General features: G+C 45.0%; 1 protein-coding gene across 2 annotated transcripts; it reads right to left on the bottom strand.

The window, feature by feature from the left end:
* Positions 1-4,603: 4,603 nt before the first annotated feature.
* scarf2 (scavenger receptor class F, member 2) lies at positions 4,604-23,067 on the bottom strand. 2 transcript variants are annotated; one of them, XM_048244329.1, is made up of 11 exons: positions 22,292-23,067; positions 19,455-19,513; positions 19,250-19,351; positions 18,390-18,909; positions 17,838-18,056; positions 17,520-17,648; positions 16,143-16,246; positions 14,113-14,227; positions 13,538-13,662; positions 9,088-9,240; positions 4,604-8,246 (listed from the first exon to the last, which is right to left on the bottom strand). In XM_048244329.1, the coding sequence occupies exons 1-11, from the start codon at positions 22,444-22,446 to the stop codon at positions 7,096-7,098; spliced, it is 2,832 nt and encodes a 943-aa protein (XP_048100286.1). In that variant the 5' UTR covers positions 22,447-23,067; the 3' UTR covers positions 4,604-7,095. The 2 variants fall into 2 exon arrangements, with proteins under 2 accessions (XP_048100286.1, XP_048100287.1); XM_048244330.1 differs by having other exon boundaries at positions 9,088-9,237.
* Between the last annotated feature and the right edge of the window lie 1,391 nt (positions 23,068-24,458).

Genomic DNA, 24,458 nt, shown 5'->3' with positions numbered 1-24,458 from the left:
CCCACCAAATTTCATGTGCCCCGGTGGTTCGGTGTCCCGGGTATCGTTGACCAAAAATTCAGGAAGTAGATGACGGGAAAAAAAAAAAAAAAAAAACTTTGACAATCCCTAAATGACCGCTTCGCTAGCTTCGCTATTTTTCTCATAGTTTCATATTGCACTAGTATCTCACTCAAGAATGCTTTTTTGGAACAATAAAGTTTTAGAATATTAAGCATCTTTCACATTATGAGAGTTATGACTCCAAACTCTCAGAGTGTGAACATAACTATGCACTCTTCATGTCTGTAGTTGTCTGTGCACATCCGCAACAGATTAGAATGCCGGCCATCCATGTTTCCTCGTGTATGACCAATACACCTCTACTATGTAATGTCTCTATGTTTGCTAAATTCCTGACATTTCCTGATTTCTAATTTTTGGTTTTCCTGTCCTGTTAGTTGGCAGTTCCATGATGTAGAAGCACCTAGCATAAGTTGACTTTAGCAGTGACGTGCCCTGTGTGCGGAACCTGCAGTTTCCTCATCACGGACCGGCCATAGTTTAAGAAACACAGTCAATAATGTCGGCTCGTGCATCATTAAAACTATCATTAAGATATTGTTGTAGACGATATATATCGCACATCCCTATCTTCAGTCCAGCAGAGTTTCAACTCTGTGTTAAGAATTTCTGTGAAATAATTGACCAAACCTTTTGGCAAAAGCATTGAGTTTTAGTTCTGTCTCAAGAATTCCTGTGGAACAGTGGACTGAACTCTTTGGCGGGGGAAAAATGCAGAAACTCTATCTTCTCAATGGAATTCACCGGAGCACTGCAGTGTGGGCCATTTTGCGGGTTTTGCCCCGTAAGACTGCAACTGGGCCCAGTGTTTACATGTTCGGAGAATGGAGGAAATTGAATCGCCTGTGACATCATGCCGGATGCAGGAGGGCTTTAATGCTCAATGTCCAGGCACTGACCACATCACAGCTCCAGTAGGGGCACACGGGCTACCACTGCAGCTCCTCTCTCTAATCCAGCCCCTGGCTAATGGGAAACACATGGCTGCCCGTAATGGCGGCAGCGGAACGAGCAGGGCCTCTGCCACATGCGCACCACGGCACAGCCACGCTCGCTCACTCGCTTAGCCGCCGGCCTGCTGAGTCGGCCATCCAGCTCCCGTTCCCGATTTGTGGACGACGCTCCAGCAGCTCTCACCTGGAGTAATGAGAAATGGATGGCTTGGACTGTTGTTACTGAAATGAGACTGACGGCCGGTTGTTTAAAACAGTTACTGCCCACTTGTGTGGAAAAATTGGACAGAATGTGGATATAGCCCCCAAATACTGATATGAAACTAAAGTCATGATTCTTCATTTTGGTTTTGAAATTGAGCTTTTGAGATGAGCATTCAGTGGCAGGGAACTGTTATTCTTCAGTGCAGAGAGAGAGAGGGGGAGAGAGAGGGGGGGGAGAGGAGTGCTCAGCCTGCCTTTAGAGTATGTGAAAATTGAAACCTGGAACCAACGCTCTGCTTCCTTCCTCTACACAGAGAGAACGAGGGAAGAGGGGGGAGGATAGAGTCAGAGAGAAGGGGAGAAAATAGTGGGAGACAAAAAGGGAGGGGGCTGTGGAGGGAAAATGAGGGAGAGAGAGAAGGAGAGAGAGAGAGAGAGTTTGACCTGTTTTCCATTAGCCCCAGATCCTCTTTAATAAACTCGCCACAGAATTATGCTGACAAAGGGGGAAAAAAGCACTGCAATTTAGAGGTGCAGACAACAGTCACCCAAACCTGATTATCCACGTCTAAAGCGTAATAATAAGGATAGAAGATTATTACATAGTCAAAATATGGAAGGGGCTTGGGTACGCTTTCCAGCACTTAAGCTTTCAATGCAGTATTGGCGTTCAAGAAAAAGAAGTTATATAAGCTGTTCATTTCTGTGTTGACTCCCATTCCATGATGCTTAGCATAGGTTTCTATGCTTTAGTGTGAAGTAGCCTTGGGTGGTGATGTTGAACTTTGGCTTTGGTACTGTTAAGAATGAGCTTGGCAACTGCCTGATATTGGATTGGTCAGTCTTAAATCATGGTATGAGAGGTCTAAACGTTTTTTGAAATAATATAATGCTGTAGACTCATGTGATTACAGAGCCATTTCCTGGGCTAAAAGCTGACCTCAGCATTTTGTGGTTTACTTTGAGGACAAGTGCCAAATGTTTCCAGTAAATGTCGTTTTATGGCAACGGCATGCATAAGTATATTGGGACATTCAGCCAAGACAATATAGGGTAATAGTGCAGAATAACATTCTTTTTGACTTGAGCTATGGCATTTGAAGATCCATTAAACAGATAGAAACAAGCCAAAATGACCCATGACTTTGCAGCTATACTCCGACCAAATAATCCTCTGAACAAAAAACTTGCCTGCAGGCATTACTGGCCTTCAGCAAGGGTGCCAAACGACTGAAACGGGACCACACCATTTATGTGTTTTGTTACTGTAGAAAAAAAGTATATATTTTTTTTACCTGTAGGAATGAGGAGATCTGTAATATATAAGACTCTAGTCAACTCCACAGGCTTCTGCACTGAACACTGTGATAAAACAAAAAGCATGAGGTAAGCTAAACGTGCCAGGGTTGTTTTATGCAATGACTTTATACTAAACAATTACTGGTATTTGTTGAAAACAACAACTACTAGTAGTATTATTATTGTTCATAATATGGCAATAATAATAATGATAATAATTATAATAATAATAACAAACACAACAACAATAACATAAAGTCCTTTCAAGTGAAACTTTATCCGTGCTTCTTTCTGCTTTGCATTGCAGAAAATATTTGGCTTTTTTTCCTTTTTTTCCACTCATAAATTTCTTTTCCTCAACTTTTTTTCTTCTTCTTGGAGCTGAAATAGCTACCAGATGTGGATGCAATCTGTTCCCGTTGCCATAACAACGAGGGGATCTGAATAGACCTGTGGCCCTGGGTTTTGTTGGCTGGGTTACAGGTCTCAGTCTTAAGGTCTGGTTGTTTCTGTAGAACTGGCACTTGATTACGGGCCAAACTTTGAGAATATGTTTGGACTGGCAGTCAACATGTCATTTCATCCCCTCCCCCCTCCCCCTCCTCTGCTGCTGCTCACGAATCTCCCTCCCCCTCTTTCCACTAACATCGGCCCTGCCATATCTGGAAGTTATCACGTATAGGCCCAGTGTTTGTCTTTTTAATTCACGCTACAATCCATACAACCCACACTTGGTATAACCTACATTGTTTTATTGTGGTAATGTTTCCATTTAAGTTGTATGGAATGGAAGAAAAAGTCTACTGAAAACAATGTACATTCCTGGCTAAAACGCACACATAACTTGTTGAGAGTGTAATGTAAGCAGACCCATAAGATGTTTGGCTTTCAGAGCTTCTCTGTACAGCTCAACAGAGCATCAGCACCTACCACTGAGATACTGACATAATTCAGTGATTCAGGGATTTTAGTGATCCAGAACTCTCCTGAAATCCTCCTCGTCTTGGAACAGGCTTCTGCTCACAGGCTCAGCAGCGGTCGCGCAAAGCAGAGGTCTGCTGCTAGGTTGTCAACCGCTGCGTCACACATGGTCAGCTCTCACGGCCGCAACCTCATGCAACATTTGTGGTCTTTGTTTAGTCTATGTCAACCCCTGAAAAAAAGTTAGACCCCCCACCTCCCAAAAAAAAAAAACAGCTATGTTAGTGGGGCGCCATGTCAGCAGAGCCAGCCCAAAAGTCTCAGCCCCCGAAAATCTTTTCCTCTCTGGATTCAATTACAGGTCACATGATCTGCATACGCCTTCGAGGGCACTGGGCTGCCGTTGCGGCTCCCGCTCCTATAGCCACTCGCTGGTTGGTGACCGTGCCTCCACCCCTCCCCTCGGAACGAGGGAGAACAAATATGTGGCGCATGATGCATTAACTGCAGGGTCCCCGCGCACAGACCCCTGACTGTTCCCCTTCATGAAAGGCTGCCTTGTCCCCTGAAGTGGAGGCCAGCCGTGGCTCGCTCTTCCTTTGATGATCCTGTGTGTGACCGTGTGCTAAACCTCACCCTGGAGACACACAAGGGAGAAAGAGCCAGAGAACGGCAGTGATGGAGGGAGGGAGAGAGAGACAGAGAGAGAGAGAGATGATGCTGTAGGGTCCTGAACTGCTCACACACTGTGAAAGGGCCAACCAGCTACATGTTTTGTTTTATTTTTAGGAGGTGGGACTTTGGAGGGACACATCTACGAGGGCGTACAGTAGTAATTAAAAGTGAGGCCCTGGGTACTAAACAGTAGAGAGGGGCGGAACGCTGAAAGGAGAACGGTCAGGGTAAGAGAGAGGAAGAGGGGTTATTGCAGGAGAGAGTGGAGGAATGGTTTCAAATAGGCTGCAGAGAGGATTACCAAACCAAAACAACAGTGAAATATCGATGACAGCTCAGAGGGGTCAGCTGGGAAGGAGCTGTGCAGAGCTGCGTTCTCTGACCATCAGTGTGGACGGGATCTCATCACATGAATTTTGATGAGCGGGCGACGATCTATATGCATCAGTAGTCATGACAATGCAGCCAACTGCACCAGGAACACAGTGTCCAATTGCTACAGTTTCATTTTATTTTCTTGAAGTAACTGAGGAACAACACATTTACAAGGACACACTGTCAAATGGAAACTAATTCTGTTAACATACCCAGGTTTACTGGTGAAAATGAATGACTAGACCAGTTAGATATAAGATTCTCTTTTTTGTTTTAAGCAAAATCTCAGTCCTCAAAATCTCATATCAGTCTTCCAAACATTTACAATCAAAGCATGTTTTCACATAGACATTTGTGCAAAATCATGTATAACTGGTCTTGTCGGAGTGAGTTATTTGAAAAAGGCAATTTTAAATAAACCCAGTGGAAAAGATGGATATGAATTGACAAATCATTTATCTGCTTCATGCAGTTCATATTCCAAAGAACAAGAATCTCCACAGAGAAATGACAAAAATAATATCTCACAACCACTAAAAAGTCTCGAGTATACTGTAAAATCATATTCAATTTTTGTACCTGATGTTTATATATAAAACGAGGAAACAAACAAAAAGGTATAAAGAAAAATGAAAGCCAGTTCATTTAACGTAAAAATAACATGATATAGCAAAAAATCACATAAGCACAGCTTACAGACATAGACAAAATATTATTACAAAATATTTTAACGTAGAAAAATAACCATTATAACGACTAAATAGTTGTACCATTATAGAAAACAGTTGCAACCATAGTAACAACAAATTTTTCCTTTACATACATCATAAGCACGTGGTCTTTATGTCATACTGCTGTCTGTACACACTGACACTCACTCTTAGGGTTTCAATCGGACGACGCACAAGACAGTACAAAACACCTAAATACATTGCATCTAAACTCAAAAAGCCTCCAGTTTTCTTCTAGTATTTGATTCTAGTCCTCAATTTAATAGAGAGGGTATTCCTGGTCTTAGAATAACCCACAAGTGCTTGTTAGGCCTATAACTCTGAACATGATGTGTTGTTCCATAATTACATGGTATGACAGACTGAAGGGAGACAATGTGTGCAGGAAACCGCTCAAAGAAGACAGTCATCGTCTAAGCATGTATGTGGCCGGCATTCGAGAGATGGTCCACGCGTACCATTCAACTCCGGTGTGGTCTCTTGCATAGGAACAATATTAACATCAATACCTGTGATTTGAACAGTTTGGTTGGATCTTTGATAGTGATTACATGGACCTGTGGTGTTATTATTCCATAAGCTGATACAATGAAAGATAGACGTTTGAGAATCATTGGCTCAAGTGAAGAAGCTGAATACTATTATTATCTTTGCAGAGACAAGTATCTGTGAGTGTGTCTTGTGTCTGTAGGGTAATTTTGGAATGCAGTTTTAAAAAAAGTATGCCACCTTTGGTTGAGTAATAGCCACCAGAGTCTGAAGTAGTCTGGAACTGCCATTGTAACTGCATCTCAACCTGTCCGTAAGAGACACAGACACATTCAGTCCCAGCGGGAAGAGGAAAGGCCACTGTTGACTAAAACCGTATACCGCTTAAGGGCATGACTTAACTTTTTAAAGGCACTTTACTGTTAAACTGCATGGTCAAGAATTCCAGTGTGGCTCAGTTGATTGCACCGCCATGGCACAGACCGCTGCATGTTTGGGTTTGACAGAAAGGTTATTTTTCACATCTCCTTACGCAAGGCATCAAGTGGTCCGAGGGAGCTTGACAGTGGTATCGTGATGGGTCCCGGCTAAGTTCAGCCGGGCCGCACTGAAGCATGATTTATCACAATTAAATTGCAGTGTGCACTTTGAACTAAAGAAAATTAAATGCCAATCATGGGTGAAGCTACCATTTTGGAGATGACAGAGAGCTAACCTCAAGCCCCACAGGCTATTCATCTCACTAAAATGGGTAATCACGGAGCCAAATAAGTTTTCCAAGTTCCAAGTATTAACCGAACCTTGTTGTAGATACATATGGTCTATAGATAAACTGATTTTTAACCCTATATATGTTGAATATGATCAGGATCTGGATTGGGCAAGTCAAATGTGTCTGCATAACCAGTACCAATCTTTGGATAGGTCAGTAGCCGATAAACAAAATCTTTTTGTTTTGCATAAACCACCTTGGAAGTACTGGATACTGCAGAACTCAACAAAACATAAGACTTATGCCACTGTCTTCGAACACAGATTAGAACACCCATCAATAACATACCTTGTATAATAGGAGAGTATAGTATATACTAAATGAACTGCTTATAGTTTGCATACACTTGAATTTATAATATAAAACCAAGCTTATAACATTACCTCAAAACCCATGTACACATTAATACTGTATGGTAAAGCATTCCTCTTAGTACTTTACACTCGAGATTATTCTCAAGTTAATTTGTTGCATCAGATATGTCCTGGACCTTTTTTTTTTTTAAATCTTGTTTTGTATCAGTTTCCTTGACACACTATGACAGTCGTTTGTCACTAATGAGAAAATATCAACCGTGGGGTTCAGCAAGCAGCACCGTTGAGACTGAACAGCACTAATTGTTTTTCACTACTTGAGGTGGCATGATTGCTGTCTTTGGAGTGGTTTTGATCTCGGCGTCGGGGGGGTTACCCTCCTTGCCTTTCTTCCGCGGTGGCTTTTTGATGGGGGTCCTCTTGGGCGTGGACTCCCCCACCACCTCCACAGTCTTTGAGCCGTTCATGCTCGGCTGTTTCTCCGGCGTCTCCGGCGTGTCCGTCACGGGCCCCACCATCTTCTGCAGGCTGCCTGTAGTGGGCAGCAGGGGTTTGGTGGAGCCCTGCAGCTGGGGCCCACCGACTGTGCGCTTGGCCTTCTGGGGCGGGGTTGGCTTCTCGCGCTGCGCCTGTGTGGCCGCCAGCCCGTTGGTCTTGACCCCCACCAGTCCCTCGTTGCGGTTGATGGACTGAGTCTTCTCCTTGAGCTGGGCGGCCAGCAGGGTGGCGGCCTCCGAGTTCATGTGCGGATGCATGATTTTGGGGCTCTTGGGCGGCTCCTTGGAGGTCACCTCCTCCTTGGGAGCCTTCTTCTCCGAGTGGAAGTTGCTGATCTTCTTCAGGGCGTTCTGCACCACGCCGTTGATGTGCTCCCTGTGCTCCTCCGCCGTGCGGCCCTTGTGAGGTTTGGCCTTGCTGGGAGAGTCGCCTCCCTCAGTGGCCTTGTGCTCCGGGCTCTTCTTGTCTTTGGTCTTCCCCGACTTCTCCCGACTCCTCTGTTTCTCGCTGGCCTCTGAGGAGCTTCTCTTCTTCTCCACGGGCGGGGTCTCTCCCTTCCCTTTGTCTGGTTGGTTGGTTCCCGCTGCTGTGCCGTGGATCCAGGAAACCTTGGGCTTGGTGGAGGGATCGGGCGGCCGAGGCTTGATCCTCTCCGGAGACGGAGGCTTGCCGTTCCCTTTGACCTCCCCGGCACTGCTGTCCTCGTCCTCCTTGGACTGCTTGGAGAGGCGGGCGATGCGGGCATAGAGGGCCCCGGCGGCCGACTCGGAGCCGCTGGTGGAGCCTTCGCTGTCCGTGGATTTTAGCAGTGGCTGTTCGCTGCCGTCGCCTGGCTTGGCTGGGGTGGTCTCTTTGAGGGATGTGTACTCCCCGGCATCGTCCTCGCTGGACGCCACTGTGCTCTCTGCTACAGGTGCTGGACTGCATTTCTCGTTAGTCTCTCCAGTGGTCTCTGTGGAACGAGAGGAACAACACATCACGTGAAGAAACAGGTAATTACACAGCCATTAAAGGAGAAATTTTCAAACACAGAGCAAACTCAGCAGCCTTGTCATAAAAAGCAACGAGTGAAATTTATAATACTAATCTGCTCAAGCACTGCAGGCCTATTAAATGTGAATTTCTGTAAATTAATGTACAGCTGTGTCAGACTATCAATATGGTGATAACGGAAAAAAAGTGGATGCCTCTGAAATGAATTTAATTAATTTGTCATTTGTTCTGCTTAATTAGGATTGAAATGGTGGATAATATCAGAGACGCCTGCAATTAGTTCTTGTGACTGGAGCTGAGTAAATGCTTCACTTGAGCATGAGTCAATGGCTTCACTTAGAAGTGACAAAGAGGCAGACAGTCACAACAAGCACAAGAAGAAGACAAATAAATACAGGAGCTAGAGGCAGAATGAAAATGGAAAAAAGAAGAAAGAAAGCCAAAAAAAAACAAGAGAGAAAAAGGAGGGACTCCTCAGAAAACACACGTCTACCCCCCTCCCCCCCTCCTATAATTTACTCAGTGACTCATGCCTTGGCCCTGTGCCACGTGCTGACTTTACCATCCTTGCCGTTTCCTGTTTGTATACTGAAGCACACAAAGGGCAAAGAGCTTGAGGCCAAGGCCTATCATAAGCTCTATCAGCCTCTACGATGCTATCCCTCAAAGTAGGTCATGCCATAATTGCTCCGAAACTTCAACCCGCCCGTCCTGATGGCCCCGATAGCTTGGTCAGGGCACCGATCCCAATAAGCAAAAAGTGTTATCTCTGTGCACCGAGCTTTCCCACTGGGACTCACCTTCGTGGGGTATGCAGTACACGGGACCGTCCTCGCTGGTCTCGAAGGACGAGAAGGATTCCTGGTCGGACCAGGAGGGGGAGTGAGGCTCAACCTCCGAGGGGGGCTCGATGAAGCTGCAGTTGAAGGTGTTCTCAGGATCATGGTGGGCTACTGGTTGACGCAAAAGGAGGAAAAGAAAACAAACCCAGGAGCAAGGGGTCAGACCCAAATAGTAAGCCCAAAGAGGAGTGACTACATTCTTGGTGAAACAATACCTCCTTCAAACATGACCTTTTACACACCGATGATAACAGTTTAGGCCGCAGCCGTCGAGTGACTGTGACAACTCGCTTTAGTGGAGTGAAGCCGGTCTGTAATCAAGGTGTCATCGTTAGAGTGTGAGCCGAGGGCTTAGAGCTGTGGGATGTGCTTCCCAGGAGACTGCAGAGTGCTCTCTCTCTCTCTCTCTCTCTCTGCCTAATGTAGGTCAGAGCTTTTTTTGTCCAGTTGAAAGCTCTTCCCTCATACTTAATGTTAGGGCTTTCTGCTGACCTACAGAATGGGGACGTCTGTGGGATGCCTGTGGTTCAGGCACATCTAAATCCCCGCCGAGAGAGCAGGAAAGGAAAAAAAATGGGGGATACTTTTGACATCAGCTGCTTCGCAGCGTTATTGCGCGTGACTCCAGCCGTTCCGCTCTCCGAAAAAACGTGCCAAAGGAGGCCGACTTTCCCTGTAATTGAACTGGAACATGCTCTCCTAAGGGAGAATCTACAAAGGACCGACTGTGACAAAGACTGTTCTTGTCTTATTGTGTGTTCAACCCACTGAGGGAAAGAGAATTATTGACGACATTCAATGATTCTTCCATTAGTACGATGATATGTCTTCAGTCACATCATTATTAAATTACCAAGAAGCTATAAATCTTTGTTTTATTTGTTCTTATTGACAACATAAATGCTAACATTTGAATTACAGTGACCCATCTTTAGTAAACAGCAATCATGGCACAAAAAGAGGCAAAGAGCACAGTCAGGGTCTTTGTTCCTTTGTGGGTAAGAGGACCAGACAACTGGTGCCCCAGAAAGGGGATCCAGACAGGGCATTGGGAGAGGAGCGTGACTCGGACGCCAACGAGAGCCCAACCCCTCACAGTGGCCTATAGACAAAGGCACATATTTGACGCAACAAAACTACAGTCAAATGCCCCCACGCCCTACCCAGCTGCTTGGGACAGCAGGTGGTCCCCGGTCCCCTCAAACTTTTTTTATCAGATGGAGGAGGGGAGGGCATGAGGTTTAGTCGAGAGGATTTTAAATGGCCCAAGGCGAACCAGAGCCTTTCAGAGTCACAATTAAAAGCCTGTCCCAATGTGAGGATGCATCTGGACAAAGTTTGCATGGGCTCAGCTATTTTGGTGCAGATGGAAAACTAATTACACAGGAAAACATTGACTAACTTTAAGACAATGTGAGTCATCTTGTTTCAAACGAGGATAAGATCCATGAGTTGATTTTCCAAAACGCTATGAGTCATAAAGACTCAGGCTGTACCCCTGGGTAAAGTGGAAGTATGTGTGTGTGTGCGTGCGTTGCATGCATGCTTGTCCATGTGTATGTGGGGGAGGGGGAATGTTTTCACCTATCTCGTCTTCTCTAGCTCTAACTAGTGCCACATTGGACTAACCTCGGGTCTAACTTCTGTTTTGTGCTCCTCAATTCTATTCCCAAGTACCCCCCTTTCTCTCTCTTTCTCTGGAATGCACAGGTCTTAGGTGTCCCTCAGAGAGTAGAATTACACAGCAGAGGAGTGCTGGACCTCAAGGCAGCGGGTGGCCAATGAGACACGCCACGCAGCATGCTCTGAACAGGAAATGGGGGTGTGTGTGGAGGGTGTAGGGGGGCAGAGTAAGTGTGTGAGAGAGAGGGAGAGAGAAAGAGGGAGGGAGGGAGGGAGAGAGACTACTACTATTCAGTCAAAAACTTTTCCAGGGACTAGACATTGCATGTGGCAAATTTCAACACCCATTTCTCCCATTTGTTCTCCAGCACGCTTGTTTAGGGCCTGAGACATGCGTCCATCGAGCTCTGTGTCATGGGATCGTGCCCGATTTGGCATCAGGGCCATGCTGACGTTATGGGATGTCTTGCTTTGTGACACGCGGATGTAAGAGATTGTTTGTCTCTGAGGCTGACTGTTTGACCCCCTTACAAAAATGTGTCTCTCTCGTTTTTTATTACCCCAACGTGAAGCTTATTTGCTTTTTACTCCACGGCTTTTGTAACCGTAAGCATTTTATTAAGGCAACAAAAAGCACTGCAATTCAGATTCTTTTCTGCACTGCCATGCCAAGGACATCTTTTCACAGAAGGGGCCCATGCTTCAACATTGTGAAAAAACACAGACCTCCCTATACTTAAGCACTCCCTAACCATACACTGCACAATAACTGCAACATAACAAAAATATTCAGAGATGCACAATGGTCTCGTTAAAAAAAATCATGTAATTTCTTGGAGGGTGTGGTGCCAATAAAACTAGTTGTAGGCTCTGGGAAGGATTAGACCGGCACAACCCCACTAGGCGTTTCTGTCCAGATTCGGCGCTTTCGAGAGCAAATCAGCCAAGACCAATATGACTGTAGCAGAGCTTGCACTACGCCATCAAGAACTGAATGAATTATAGGGACATTATGCTTCCCCTGCTGTCAAGATCCGAGAGAGTTAAAATATGGTGTGCTTATATGAGTCCCCCGCTATCTTAAGATCTAAAAGTGTGCGAAACACCTTGTTCTGACATTTGCTGATTAAACATTCTTTTTTCACACCAGTTTTTTGGCATTGCAGATGTATTTAACAAACTGGTTCAGACAGGCTGTGTATGTGACAAATGTGACTCTGCTGCCTACCCCCTCGTACTAAAGAGGGGATCTGGCAGGCATGAGCCACACAGCCTCCTTAGAGAGCAGGAGCACTAGGCCCCAGACACAGTGTAGCCTTTGATAAAGGATCTCTCAGCACTCTACCCCCCGGTCCAGCGGTGGTTTAATAAGAGCTGGGAGGGTGGAGAGAGAAAGAAAAAAAAAAAACGAGGAAAAGAGAGGGAAGGAGAAGGGCGACCGAGGTGTGTGTGTGTGTGTGTGTGTGTGTGTGTGTGTGTGTGTGTGTGTGTGTGTGTGCGTGTGTGTGTGTGTGTGTGTGTGTGTGTGTGTGTGCGTGTGTGTGTGTGTGCGTGCGTGCGTGTGTGTGTGTGTGCGTCGCGTGCGCGCGTGTGTGTGTGTGTGCGTGCGCGTGCGTGTGCGTGCGTGTGCGTCGCGTCGCGTGCGTGTGCGCGTGTGTGCGTGCGTGTGTGCGTGCGTGTGTGTGTGTGTGCGCGTGCAGTGTGTGTGTGTGTGTGTGTGTGTGTGTGTGTGTGTGTGTGTGCATGTGTGTGTGTGTGTGTGTGTGTGCGTGTGTGTGTGTGTGTGTGTGTGTGTGTGTGTGTGTGTGTGTGTGTGTGGGGGGGTTTGGTGGACTGTGTTTAAGACTGAGGCAGTATGAGCACATGGCATTCGTGAGAGCCAAGAATAATAATATGGCCTGCGACCAGAGCGGGCCTTTCCGATGAAGCGCCATAGACATTAGGTAGCCACAGTACACTTTTCAACTTTATCCACAGCGCCATAGACATTAGGTAGCCACAGTACACTTCTCAACTTTATCCACAGCGCCATAGACATTAGGTAGCCACAGTACACTTCTCAACTTTATCCACAGCGCCATAGACATTAGGTAGCCACAGTACACTTCTCAACTTTATCCACAGCGCCATAGACATTAGGTAGCCACAGTACATTTTTCAACTTTATCCACAGCGCCATAGACATTAGGTAGCCACAGTACATTTTTCAACTTTATCCACAGCGCCATAGACATTAGGTAGCCACAGTACATTTTTCAACTTTATCCACAGCGCCATAGACATTAGGTAGCCACAGTACATTTTTCAACTTTATCCACAGCGCCATAGACATTAGGTAGCCACAGTACACTTCTCAACTTTATCCACAGCGCCATAGACATTAGGTAGCCACAGTACATTTTTCAACTTTATCCACAGCGCCATAGACATTTTTCCGATGAAGCGCCATAGACATTAGGTAGCCACAGTACACTTTTCAACTTTATCCACAGCGCCATAGACATTAGGTAGCCACAGTACACTTCTCAACTTTATCCACAGGCTCAGGTTTATTTCTTAAGGAGCCTGCCGTAACACCACCACTGTGTTTGCCTGTAATTTAACGCACGGGTACACACATTCTGACGTTCAGCAGGCGACAAGTAAACACTGGACTCTGTCACTCGCCGTAAACATCATAAACACAGACAGGGTAGCTGTGCTGGGGCCTGTGTGTGTGTGTGTGTGTGTCTGTGTGTCTGTGTGTGTGTGTGTGTGTGAAAGAGAGAGAGAGTTTTGGACATACCGACGACTTTGGGCAGCTTCTGTCGACGTAATGGAATTCGCGGCAGCTTGGTGCTGATTCGGCTGAAGCGACCACAGAGGAGACGCTTGGCCTTCTTGCTGCTGGTGGAATTATCCTGGTCTGGGCTGGGAATGAGAGAAGCGTTGGAGAAAAAGAAAAAGAAGAAAAAGCTTAACTCCTGCATAAAGACTCGGCGTTACGCAATAAGCCACAGACTGCACTGCTAACCATAGTGCATTATATTACGATGAAACTCAATGCTCTCATACTCTCTTTCCGTCTCTGCCTGTCTCTCTCTCTCTCTCTCTCACACACACACACACACACACACACACACACACACACACACACACACAGACACACACACACACACAAACCCACACTGCGTAGACTCTGTGTGCCATTTTTCTCAGATTTGTGTGGCATTTTCCTTCAGTTTGGTAAACATCCGACACGTCTTCTCTGTCAGTCAATCAGAAAATGGATGGCATAATATTCACACCCTTCCCTTCCATCGCTGCTAAACAGTGCTTTGCCCTCCATGCTTTCCTGCCAGTCGCCTGTCTGTCACTCACTTGATGTCACCTTTGTTGTGGCAGAGACAGCAGCAGCAGAGCAGGCAGAGGAGGAGCACCAGGAGGAAGGCGACCAGCGACCCGGCCGCAATCACTCCCATCCGCTGGTTGGGCTCTGGGATAGAGAGAGAGAAAAAATGAAAAAATAAAGGGAATAAAAGGAAGAAAATAACACGGGGTGTGCCAATCTCCTCCATACACTGCCAGTTACACACACACACACACACACACACACACACACACAACCGTATGCCAACACACCCTCCTGGCCTCCGACGCTTTGGGTTTTGTGGTACCCTGCAAAATATGTCGAGGGTAAACCCTCAATCGCTTTGCTCTCTCTCTCATATACGGCACCTGGAGTTAATGACCCGACATAAAACCTTAGGAGACTTTTAATGCCTGCTGTATTAGTAATAAAGAGCAAGGATTGCCGTTTTTTGCTGCGATGGCACTCGCATCAGGATTGTGTGTCTGCGTTTGCCATTGTCAGAGCGCATGTCTCTGAGCGAGCTAGCAGGGGGAAATGAAGGGAACAATTCCCCCTAAATAACACGCCTCAGGTTAAATAGTGCGTGGTCGACCTTTGGCCCCCCATTTAATGGCCAGTGTTTGCTGTGTGTGTGTGTGTGTGTGTGTGTGTGTGTGTGTGTGTGGAAGGATGTGTGTGTGTCCATGTGAGAGAGAGAGTTGGGGACGTGAGTGTGCTCTCTGTGTCCACAGCTGTATGAAGAAAAGGGGGAGAGGTCTGTGAGGGGGAGTGGTGGTGGTCAGGGGATTCAGTGACATCACCACCTCCTGACACAAGCGCTGCTGCGCTGAAACCTCTGCTGATCCTGTTCCCCTCAGGATCCCTTTTCCCTTCCTGCACAGCCTCTCTCCACGCAGCCCCCACCACACACACACACACACACACACACACACACACACACACACACACACACACTGGGCCAATGCAGGCCCCTGGCCAACAAACACAGTCGTAAAAATAAGACACCGGTCTGGAAACGCCATCAGGCCTCCGTGTGTTAAACCTCGGCTAGTGTCTGCTACAGTGACCTACATACACAAAGACACTCCAGACAATGTGTGTCACCAGTAACAACTGTAGTTTTCTCCATTCGCAGACTTTGTAAACACTAGACAGAGTTTTATTCTTCTTTTCTTGTTTTTTTCCCTTTCTTTTTGGAAAGCGCTCTCAATTGTTTTTTTAGGACACAGTGGGGAATTATATGGTTGGGTGGAGAAAAAGGATTTTCAGTCAGCGTTTTGAGGAAAACTGTTGTAACAACATACCGCCTCTTGTATCTGGTCTTCAGCTCTTGCCATGTCCTGTCCTACCCCATACTCTCTCAGGCCAAATGTATTTCAGAAACATGGCGGGGGGATTTCCAACAAAATAAGTATTAAGAAATACTACTGCCAGCCTAGCAATGAAGGACAATGTGACTGAACCACCATGTTAGATGTAAAAAGGCCTTCTAATACCCTTGAACTGAATTTGTTGCGTTTTAATTAAGATGTACTGTTTGCGTGACTCATTATGGTTGGAGAGAAGCCGTTGGCATCTCTCACTATAGAATATAAGTCATGTATTTATCTCTGTTTATGGTTCCCATAGCAGCTTGACCACTCTGCTTCTGCATGACCATTACGTCTTCCACTCTTAAGCAACACGCTGTAATGCAGAGCCAAACAGGAAGTGATGTTAGTCATCTCAAACAGCGAACGTTTTTTTTAGGCCACTACCAAAGCTTTTCCATCTTTGCTTGTAGCAAAGGGAGAAGTTCGGCGAGGTTTCTGTCTTAATAGTTTTGACCTTCTGCACAGGATACACTACCTTCCTATTCTCTGACACAATGGAACAAACAGCAAAGAGAGAGAGAGGGGGGGCCATTAGGGCCGTGGCAACAACACACAAGAATGTATCAAAACTATTTTGCATGCAGACTCCACGGCAGTGACGAAATGCACAATCCATTCATCTACGGCCAAAAAAACAGTGTGTAAAAGATTGCTGTTTTCCTTACGCAAATTGCAGGCTCCAGACATAGGGTTGCAGTTTCTGTCGTGGCATGGACAGGTCTGGGCACAGTTCACTCCATACTGGCCAAACTCACAGGTGAGATTACAGCTGAGGAGAGTTGCAAACATAGAACAAAGGGGGTCTTTTGAGTGATGAATGTGCGTACTGATGGAGATGTTAAAAGGTAATGTGGAGTATGCATCTTTTGTAAAAGAGGAAGAACTAGCAGCTCTTTAATCCAAGCTGCATGCTGACAGACACTCAAAAGGCACTGAATAATGCCATGCATATATTAATTTCTTCCACCCTTTGATCTTTGCATGTGGAAAGGTGCATGATGTGAAAACATTATAAAAATATTACTTTGATGAAAAGATAAAAGACTGCAAAAGTCTGAGTCATTAAACTTTTGTATTTTTTGAGTTGAGGCTTTTAGTTAAATAAAAGCCAACAATTTTGACAAGAGATGATATCCGTTATTAAATCAGCAGAGACAAAGTCAACTAAAACACAACAAAGAATAATGTGATTACTGGCATTAGATAAATGGCTATCACAAATTTTGATGTAAGTGCTTGCACTTTACATTTCAATTAACTGAAAAAAAAAAACGTTCCAAAAGAGCCTGTTTCAATGTGGATAGGTCTGATTTTTTAAAAATACAGTATTTTATTTTGATACATGGTGTGTTTTGTAGTTTATTAGTATTTCAGTATCAATATTTTTTGAAAATACATTTTAATCTATTTTTGCCCATCCCTGATTACTACTCTTACTATTATTACTACTACTGCTGGGGGAGTTTGTTGGAAGGGAGAGCTCAGTAAAGTTTGAACATTTGGTGGTGACCCACATGCGTCGATTGTAAATGCCAATGAAGGACATCCGCAGGACATTAGAATACCTCTACTTAATGAACTGGTTTGGTTTGGCCCAGTTGTTTAGGAAAGTAACCATGTTCCTGCTATTCATTTGCCACCAAAAAACATTGGGCATGGGCCAGTCTGGGTGATTTGACATCCAAGTGCAAAATACCACTAGGATTTTATAAGCTAGCTTATGTTGCTGGTGAAGGACTGTAATTGAAGAGCCTATACACATACCATTGTGCAGGATCCTACACTACAGAAGGTAAAGACTGCAGGAAAGCAGAAACTTTTTGAGCTTGGATTGAAAAACTGTAGCATGTATGTAAATGAGTGAGTGAGATTATGTGTGTGTCTCTGTGTGTGTCCTTGTGTGTATGTGTTTTTTGTGTGTATTTATTGTGTGTATGTATGTTTTTTTTTCTTGTATAGTTTTTTCTTTTAGTGAAAATTAAAAACGGGTAATTTTGACCCGAACACCACACACTCGTTAAAAGGGAATAATGACAACTCACTAAGTCCCATGAAAGCCTGGATCACACAGGCACTCTCCGGTCGCAAAGTGACACTCCCCGTTAAAACAGTGGCTGCAGTCATTCTCACATCTGTCCCCATAGGTACCGTTGGGGCAGCGCAGCTCACAGCTACAAGAGAGGGAGTTCACAAAGGCAACTTGTAAACAGGCATTGTGGCACTATCTGTACACATACTGTACATGACTTGTAAAAAATAATTCCTGATTGTCTCATTTGATTGATGCATTAGTATTGTCATTCTAACTGAGCATAGAAGTCATTGTAGATTGTAACAGTGATAATAACAAGGAGTTATACCGATCTCCGATCCAGCCGGGATTGCAGTGAGAGCATTTGCCATCGATGCGGCTGCAAAAGTGCCCATCTTTGCAGGGCGGGCACTCGTCCTTGCAGTTCTCCCCGAAATAGCCGGGGGCGCACGTCTGGTCACACTTGGTGCCATTCCAACCCCGCTCGCAGGTGATGCAGCGACCCTCAGTCACCTTACAGGGCTGCTGCCCTTTGCAGTGGCCACACCTGAGGAAGCAGCCATATTGGTGTCAGTGTAAGGAAGGAAGTACACTCCTCTGTTGGCACATGTTTTCTCCATCACATGACACCACAACAAGACAAAAACAAAAAATTGTGTACACGACATGAATTCATTAGTTCTCGGTGGCTTAATACTGATGTGATGTACAGTAGGTGTTGCAGAATAGGAATTTATATACAATATATAATCTAAAACCACACACTCTGATCTACAGCCTCAGAAGGAAGACATGCATTGATTTTGAAGTGAAATATCTGTCCTGAGTTGAACTGAGTAGGCAAGTTTCAAAAACATGTTTCTCTAGTTCTTTCTCTCACCTGTTCCTGCAGTTCTGTCCATAGAACCCGGCTGGGCACGGCTCACGGCAGAACTTGCCCCGGTAGCCCGGCTTGCAGGTGCACGAGCCGTCGGCCTGGTTGCACTTGCCGTGCACGCACTGGCAGTAGCGCTCGCAGTGCTGCCCCCAAAGCCGCTCCCGGCATAGACACCGGCCTGTGAACTGCTCGCACGGGCTGCCGTTGCAGGCACACTGGCTGTTGCAGCTGCGTCCGTACCAGCCCAGCTGGCAGATGCAGCGCCCGTTGGCCTGGTCGCACACCGAGTTGATGTGGCAGTAGCAGTTGTTGGCGCACTGTGGCCCCCAGAAGCCCGATTGGCACGTGCACTTGCCCGTCTCCTGGTCACACTTGCCCTTCTGGCAGGCGCAGGCCTTCTCGCAGTTGGACCCCCAGCGGTTGGGGTTGCATGTGCATTGGCCTGTCACATCATCACACTTCCCATTGGGGTAACAATTGCATTTTCCTTTGCAGTCCGGACCCCAAAATTGGGTTGGGCACTCTGACGAGAAAAAAAAAAAAAAACACACACAACACATGTTTTTCTTTCTAGGCCAGCTGTCACACCCACCATTGTAACAAAGGCAAGCAGTGGTTATGCGGTGACCAGAGATCACTCATCATATCTCAGAAGAGGCACATCTGTCTATCTGCAGATTCTGCACCACATTATTTGCTTTTTAAACACATCCAAGCACTTTTTATCTCTCTTGTGTTCTGGCATATGCCAGCATGACAGACGCATGCGTGGATATGTGTGTGTTAGTGAATCTCAATAATTCATCATCATTGATGCTATCTGCCAGAGAGTTTATGCGAAGGTTCAGAAAGTGTTTACTTACTAGTATCGCAGCTGGCTCCGAAGTATCCATGTCGACAGCGGCACTCGTTGGGCCTGACGCACACCTCGTTCTCCTTACAAGTGAAGTTGCCCTCACAGAGAGCTGAGGGGCAAACATATGGAACCAAACAAGTCGGTGGGGTCAACACCATGCAACTTCAAAAGCATCGAGACATGGCCTAGTCAACAAAAAGACAGATACATACGTATGATGCATTCCTCTCCCGCCTGGGCCCATCCACCGCAGCACACAGAGTCGGATGACCTGGATAAGAGAATAGAAGATCAGTTACAGGAGGAGAGGGGAGTAGATGCAAGCAGAGCCGCGTCGTCGCCTGCGAGCTTATATCGCTCCCAGCCCACTCCCTTGTTTGATCTCTGCACTTGTGTCGGTTTGTGCGGCTTACAGCACATATTCGGGACGTCTGCTTGCCATCTGCGACGTTTCTTCAAGCTTGCATATCACAGATGCTTTACAAGTGCATCTTCCAGCACTGAATCATTGAATACATAAACACCACACACACAAACAATAACACATGTCTCCACGTTAAACCAATGGAAGCCCTTTGAAACATTAACCCATGGAGGTCATGGAACACCACACATCTATGTGTGGAATGAAGTGACTGCTGGAGGGGAGGCCTGGGTTGGGATGTGATTAGCACTCCTCAGACTGAGTGTTAGTGGGAGACGGCATGTCTGGGCCTTCTGACAAAGCCCAGGCTGCATGACTTTTTTCTCTCATGGGAATACACACTTACTATGGCGATACACTGTAGAGTTCACATGCCCCCTCCCTCTCCTCTGAAGGATGTGACCTCTGCCAGCTCCCTCTCCACACTACTGCTTCCTTTGGAGTGAAGCCCCAGCCTTCAGCCAACCCCCCACCCACCCCCTTCAAAACTGTTTGCTTTCCTCTGGTTGCAACCCCCCCCCCCTTCTCTAACCAGGGGTGTACACAACCAAAGCCTTGATTTCTCTGCTTCAATAAAACCCACTACTCCAACGTCACAAGGCCTAGTTCTACTAATATCACTGATTTATTGTCAGCATCCAATTAATTAGTGTTCAAAAAAGGTAGCCTAAGGGAGAGGTAAGATCCCTTTTTATCAGTGTTGGTTTTCCCTTGGATTCAAACACACAACCTTCCCATTGTAAGCACTTTGCACGTCTTCATGGTGAAAAGGCAGTAATAATTCATACACAGTCTTGTGATGTGACTTCATTATGTCTTTGTTTTTGTTGTTTGAGGTCTCAAACAGATGGGCTTACTGTATGTTAGTGTAGAACAGAAACGCTGTGGGCGTTAACACCCCTTGTCATTGGTGAATGTTTTTTTTTGTGTGTGTGTACACACATCCATGTGTGCAGCGTAAACTTGTTTTTACAAAAAATGTAAAAAGCTGAAGCTGTCAAAATGTTGTGTGTTTACAAAAGGGCTGAAAAAAGATGGTTTGAAAATAACTTTTCAATTCCAAGCTCTGCATATAACTTTTCAATTCCAAGGCCTGGATGCTACAGCTGCGATAAAAAAAAAGGCACCGCTTTATTGTGGAATGAATAATGCATGGCAGGAAAAAAAATAGAGTAGCCATTCAAAATCATTCAACAGTACATATGTGTGACCTTGCGAAACAGGACTATTTTTATGACTGTAGTTGTGAAAAGAGATTCTGTATAAGTACGATAAATATTTGGAGACTTTCCTGTCATGCCCTTCACTGAATGAACTGGGTCGATGTAGAAATGAAGCCTCACAAATGGAGAATGGAGTCAGGGAGATTTAAATTGATAGTGAGCTATTTCCTGTTGTGGATTAAGATCATAGTGGGTGGCGCCATGTTTTTTTTTCTCTCCATCTCCAGGCTTGACATGGCCTCAGACTGGAACTGCTGACACTACAGTGATAGCTGAGCCGTTATTTATCTCCTCATAAACAGTTTGAGAGGTCTATTTACAATTGTGTTCAGATTGGGTCCATAGCATGAAATCTAAATGTGATATAATTGCCTTATTAATACGGTCAATATTCTTCATATTACCTGTTTACAACACTCTTTAGGTTTGTTATCATTACACTACTTGGTTAAACATGGATAGTGTCCAACAGCACTCAAAAAGTCCTGTTTACATAACACAATAGTGTGGCCTCCAAAGTCATGTGATTGAATTACACGGCTTTTATCAAATCTCAGAGCATATAAACTGTGCCCTAGCCTACCTGTCATCGAGTTACATAATTTACTCCTGTTTTCACCTTCCACATCCAAGCCAAGTCCCTGAGTTTCTTGACCACATTCTTGACCAACTTTCTGGACTTCTTGGCCATGGTTTTACCACCCTCTCTCTTTCTCTCTCTCTCTCTCTCTCACACACACACACACACACACAGACACAAACACACACTCGAAGAGCGAGAGACCTGCCAAAGCTCACAGTGATGACCCTCAATTTTACAGTAATAAGCGCAAACCTATTTAAACACATGACAGGGTCTAGCTTGAGTCTAACAACATCCCAAATAACCCAACACACGGCAGCAGAAAGCAGAAAACTAAATATTTTATTTATTCTAAATAGTCGTCGACGACCTGTGCCACGACTTCAGGCAGTGGCCTGCAATTATGGCGCCCCCTAGAGGATTGACACGGGCTAATTTCCAGATGTGAACATCTGGGTGGCTGCTCAACACATTTCCAGTATGTAAATAAGCTCTATCTTGCAGCAACATGCTGCAAGATAGAGCTTGCTTATAAAGTATTTTCTTAGGATCACTTTTACCCATGAACCACAGCGTTTGAGGTGTAAATTGTTTACAAAATAAGAAATTGTAAACGTTAAAAGGTCATTGCATAACACTCTGGTATATTTTCATCAAACCTATTGTTTTTCTTTGCTTAACATAGCAAATAAAAGTCGATAACTTTCAGGGAAGAGTTTAAGAAGTGCGATAAAAAGAAAACAGAAGCATCCGTGAATAGGCTACTTCCCCAACTCGAAACCGTTATTCCAAGCATTGCTTTACGTTGGTTACACTTACCCTGGCGATTTGCATACATTCCTACCCTTAGGATGGAGTTCTTGGCTGAAAGTCGGGGAAATGAACAAACACAACACCACGGCAACTGTAAAAATACTTTTCAGTTCCATTGTACAAGAAACAGCATCCTTCCATGCGCCTTTTTTGTCAACCATTCCTTCCAGTTAGAAACATAAACTTTAAACTGATCTTTTTGCGACCCTCTGTCTTTCTTGGTGTGAAAGCTACAACCACACACGCCAGAAAAACTCTCATTTGAGTTTTACTCCTCAGAAAGTATTATCCAAGTTCTTCGGAAACAGAAGAAGATATGACGACCGTCTACGCCATGAACGATTAGTGCGAGAGGGTGTAGCAACACCAATCCACAGAGAAGAGGGCGCACAAAAGTTATAAATCCCCAAAGTTTTACTCGTTGCTTCGTTTCCACTTCAGCAAGCGACTCCACCACTGGAATAGTACTCCAACCATTTGTAAACGCAGCAATGGATTAAAAACTAAATCCTTAAAAACTATCCATTAATAGCTTTGCTGGTGTTAGAACGATGGAAACTGGCGCCCGTCCTCGTGCAACTTTTTTCAAGATAGGTAGGCATCCAGTGGTTCATTGGAAAAGACTGTACATTTGAACACACATAGGTATATTGTAGACCTTCATTTTCTGAGCGGAAACGGGAGGCGTAAAAATGAATCGTCGCGCGTTTGCTTTTTCGTCGCCCTCATTTCCAGGAGTGGCAGAGGGAAATTCCTGATTAGTTACCCTATCCTTGGCCCTGGCTATAGGGAATTAAGTAAGCTTGCCTTTCGTGTGCAACAGTTGATTTCTCGGTCTGATAGAAGTCACTGAACGACCGCTACAGGGTGGGTGTGCCACAGAAAAGACGCTTCTTTTCCTTATTTTTTTCCCCTACCCAAAACTCCCTCATACCCGTGTCCCTAAAACATTAGCCCACAGACAAACAAAGACCGTTCAAATCTGTTGTAAATAAAAATGTACACAGTATAAGTACAAGTAGAAGTATTTTTCTCATTCAAAGTAATTCAGGAATATGACTATTAAGCCAGGCAGGCCTCAAAGGTAACATAAAATGTAAATGATTAGGAAGACAACGGCTCCCCCCTCTGTCTCCTTGAGTGAACTTTCAAACCCTCGTTGACGTATAACATGTGGTCATGATGGACAGGACTGTAGTCCAGGAATAACGTTTCTATCATGCAGTAAAACATCAGATTGTTTGCTATTTCCATTGTTAAGAGATACGCAAGGCTTGAAATAGGCCGCTGAATATCATGACATGACATCCTCATTGTGTGAATGACATCAACCAAGTAAGTTAATCTTTGATGTGACTTACCTTTAATTTCAGACCAGGAGTATGCTTCTACACAAAGGGGTTCATGTGCAGTAAGCATTTGATTGTCAGTATGCATTTTGGATAACCCAAGTCCTATGGGGAGTTTCCATAGGGATTTTACAAAACGCATGAGCATACCTTGGCAAATAATCACTCATATTTTCATTCTATATTTTTAGATAGATAGATACTTTATTGATCCCCAAGGGGAAATTCAGGATATTGATCTACTTTTGCACACAGCTTCACACAACCTGGTGCTAGGGCTCAGTTGGGTTTCTAAGTGATATCAAGTAACCTAGAGGGCTGAAATGTGGTCAGTTCAGAGATGCTTGTAATCCGGCAGAAAGAAAAAACTATATTCTAGCCTCTGTAACTCTGTGTCAGTACATCACAGTTATTTTGACTGTTTCCTACGAAAGCCAAAGGTTCTCAGTTTTCTGTAAAGGTCAAACATTTCATGGTAGGCCTCAAAAGAGGTGGGAACAATGCCCTCGTAAATAGGCACAGTGCAATTTCAGGCAAAAACTTGAAATTTGTATTGGAATTCATGTGGTTAAGTTCTTTGGCTATTTGTCCCTAATGGGGAGGTCACCGAGTCCACTGCTGTATGGATTACAACCACCACCTCAAAACAAGAGGACATATTGGTGGGAGTTAGTCTTGTTATCACACTTGTATTTCTAACAGTAATCATCAATATGATGATGATGATGTGGTGGACCCGCGTCAACACAGTAACCTATGTAAGCGCGCCCGAATTCGAATAGACGAACTGATGGTATAATGTTACCTTATCAAAGTCAAGCGTC

Source organism: Alosa alosa, chromosome 5 (genome assembly GCF_017589495.1).
Source record: "Alosa alosa isolate M-15738 ecotype Scorff River chromosome 5, AALO_Geno_1.1, whole genome shotgun sequence".
Classification (NCBI taxonomy): Eukaryota; Metazoa; Chordata; class Actinopteri; order Clupeiformes; family Clupeidae; genus Alosa; species Alosa alosa.
Note: the sequence above shows the minus strand (reverse complement) of the source record. Positions and strands in the feature narration are given on the sequence as shown.

What these genes read in the sequence shown, in the direction of transcription:
- scarf2 (XM_048244329.1), bottom strand. Translation starts at nt 22,446, where the DNA reads ATGGTTGACAAAAAAGGCGCATGGAAGGATGCTGTTTCTTGTACAATG. An exon ending in GGGAGAGGAATGCATCATAC is followed by an intron (nt 19,352 to 19,454) that starts GTATGTATCTGT and finishes TTTGCCCCTCAG; the next exon opens with CTCTCTGTGAGGGCAACTTC. An exon ending in CCCGGCTGGATCGGAGATCG is followed by an intron (nt 17,649 to 17,837) that starts GTATAACTCCTT and finishes CCTCTCTTGTAG; the next exon opens with CTGTGAGCTGCGCTGCCCCA.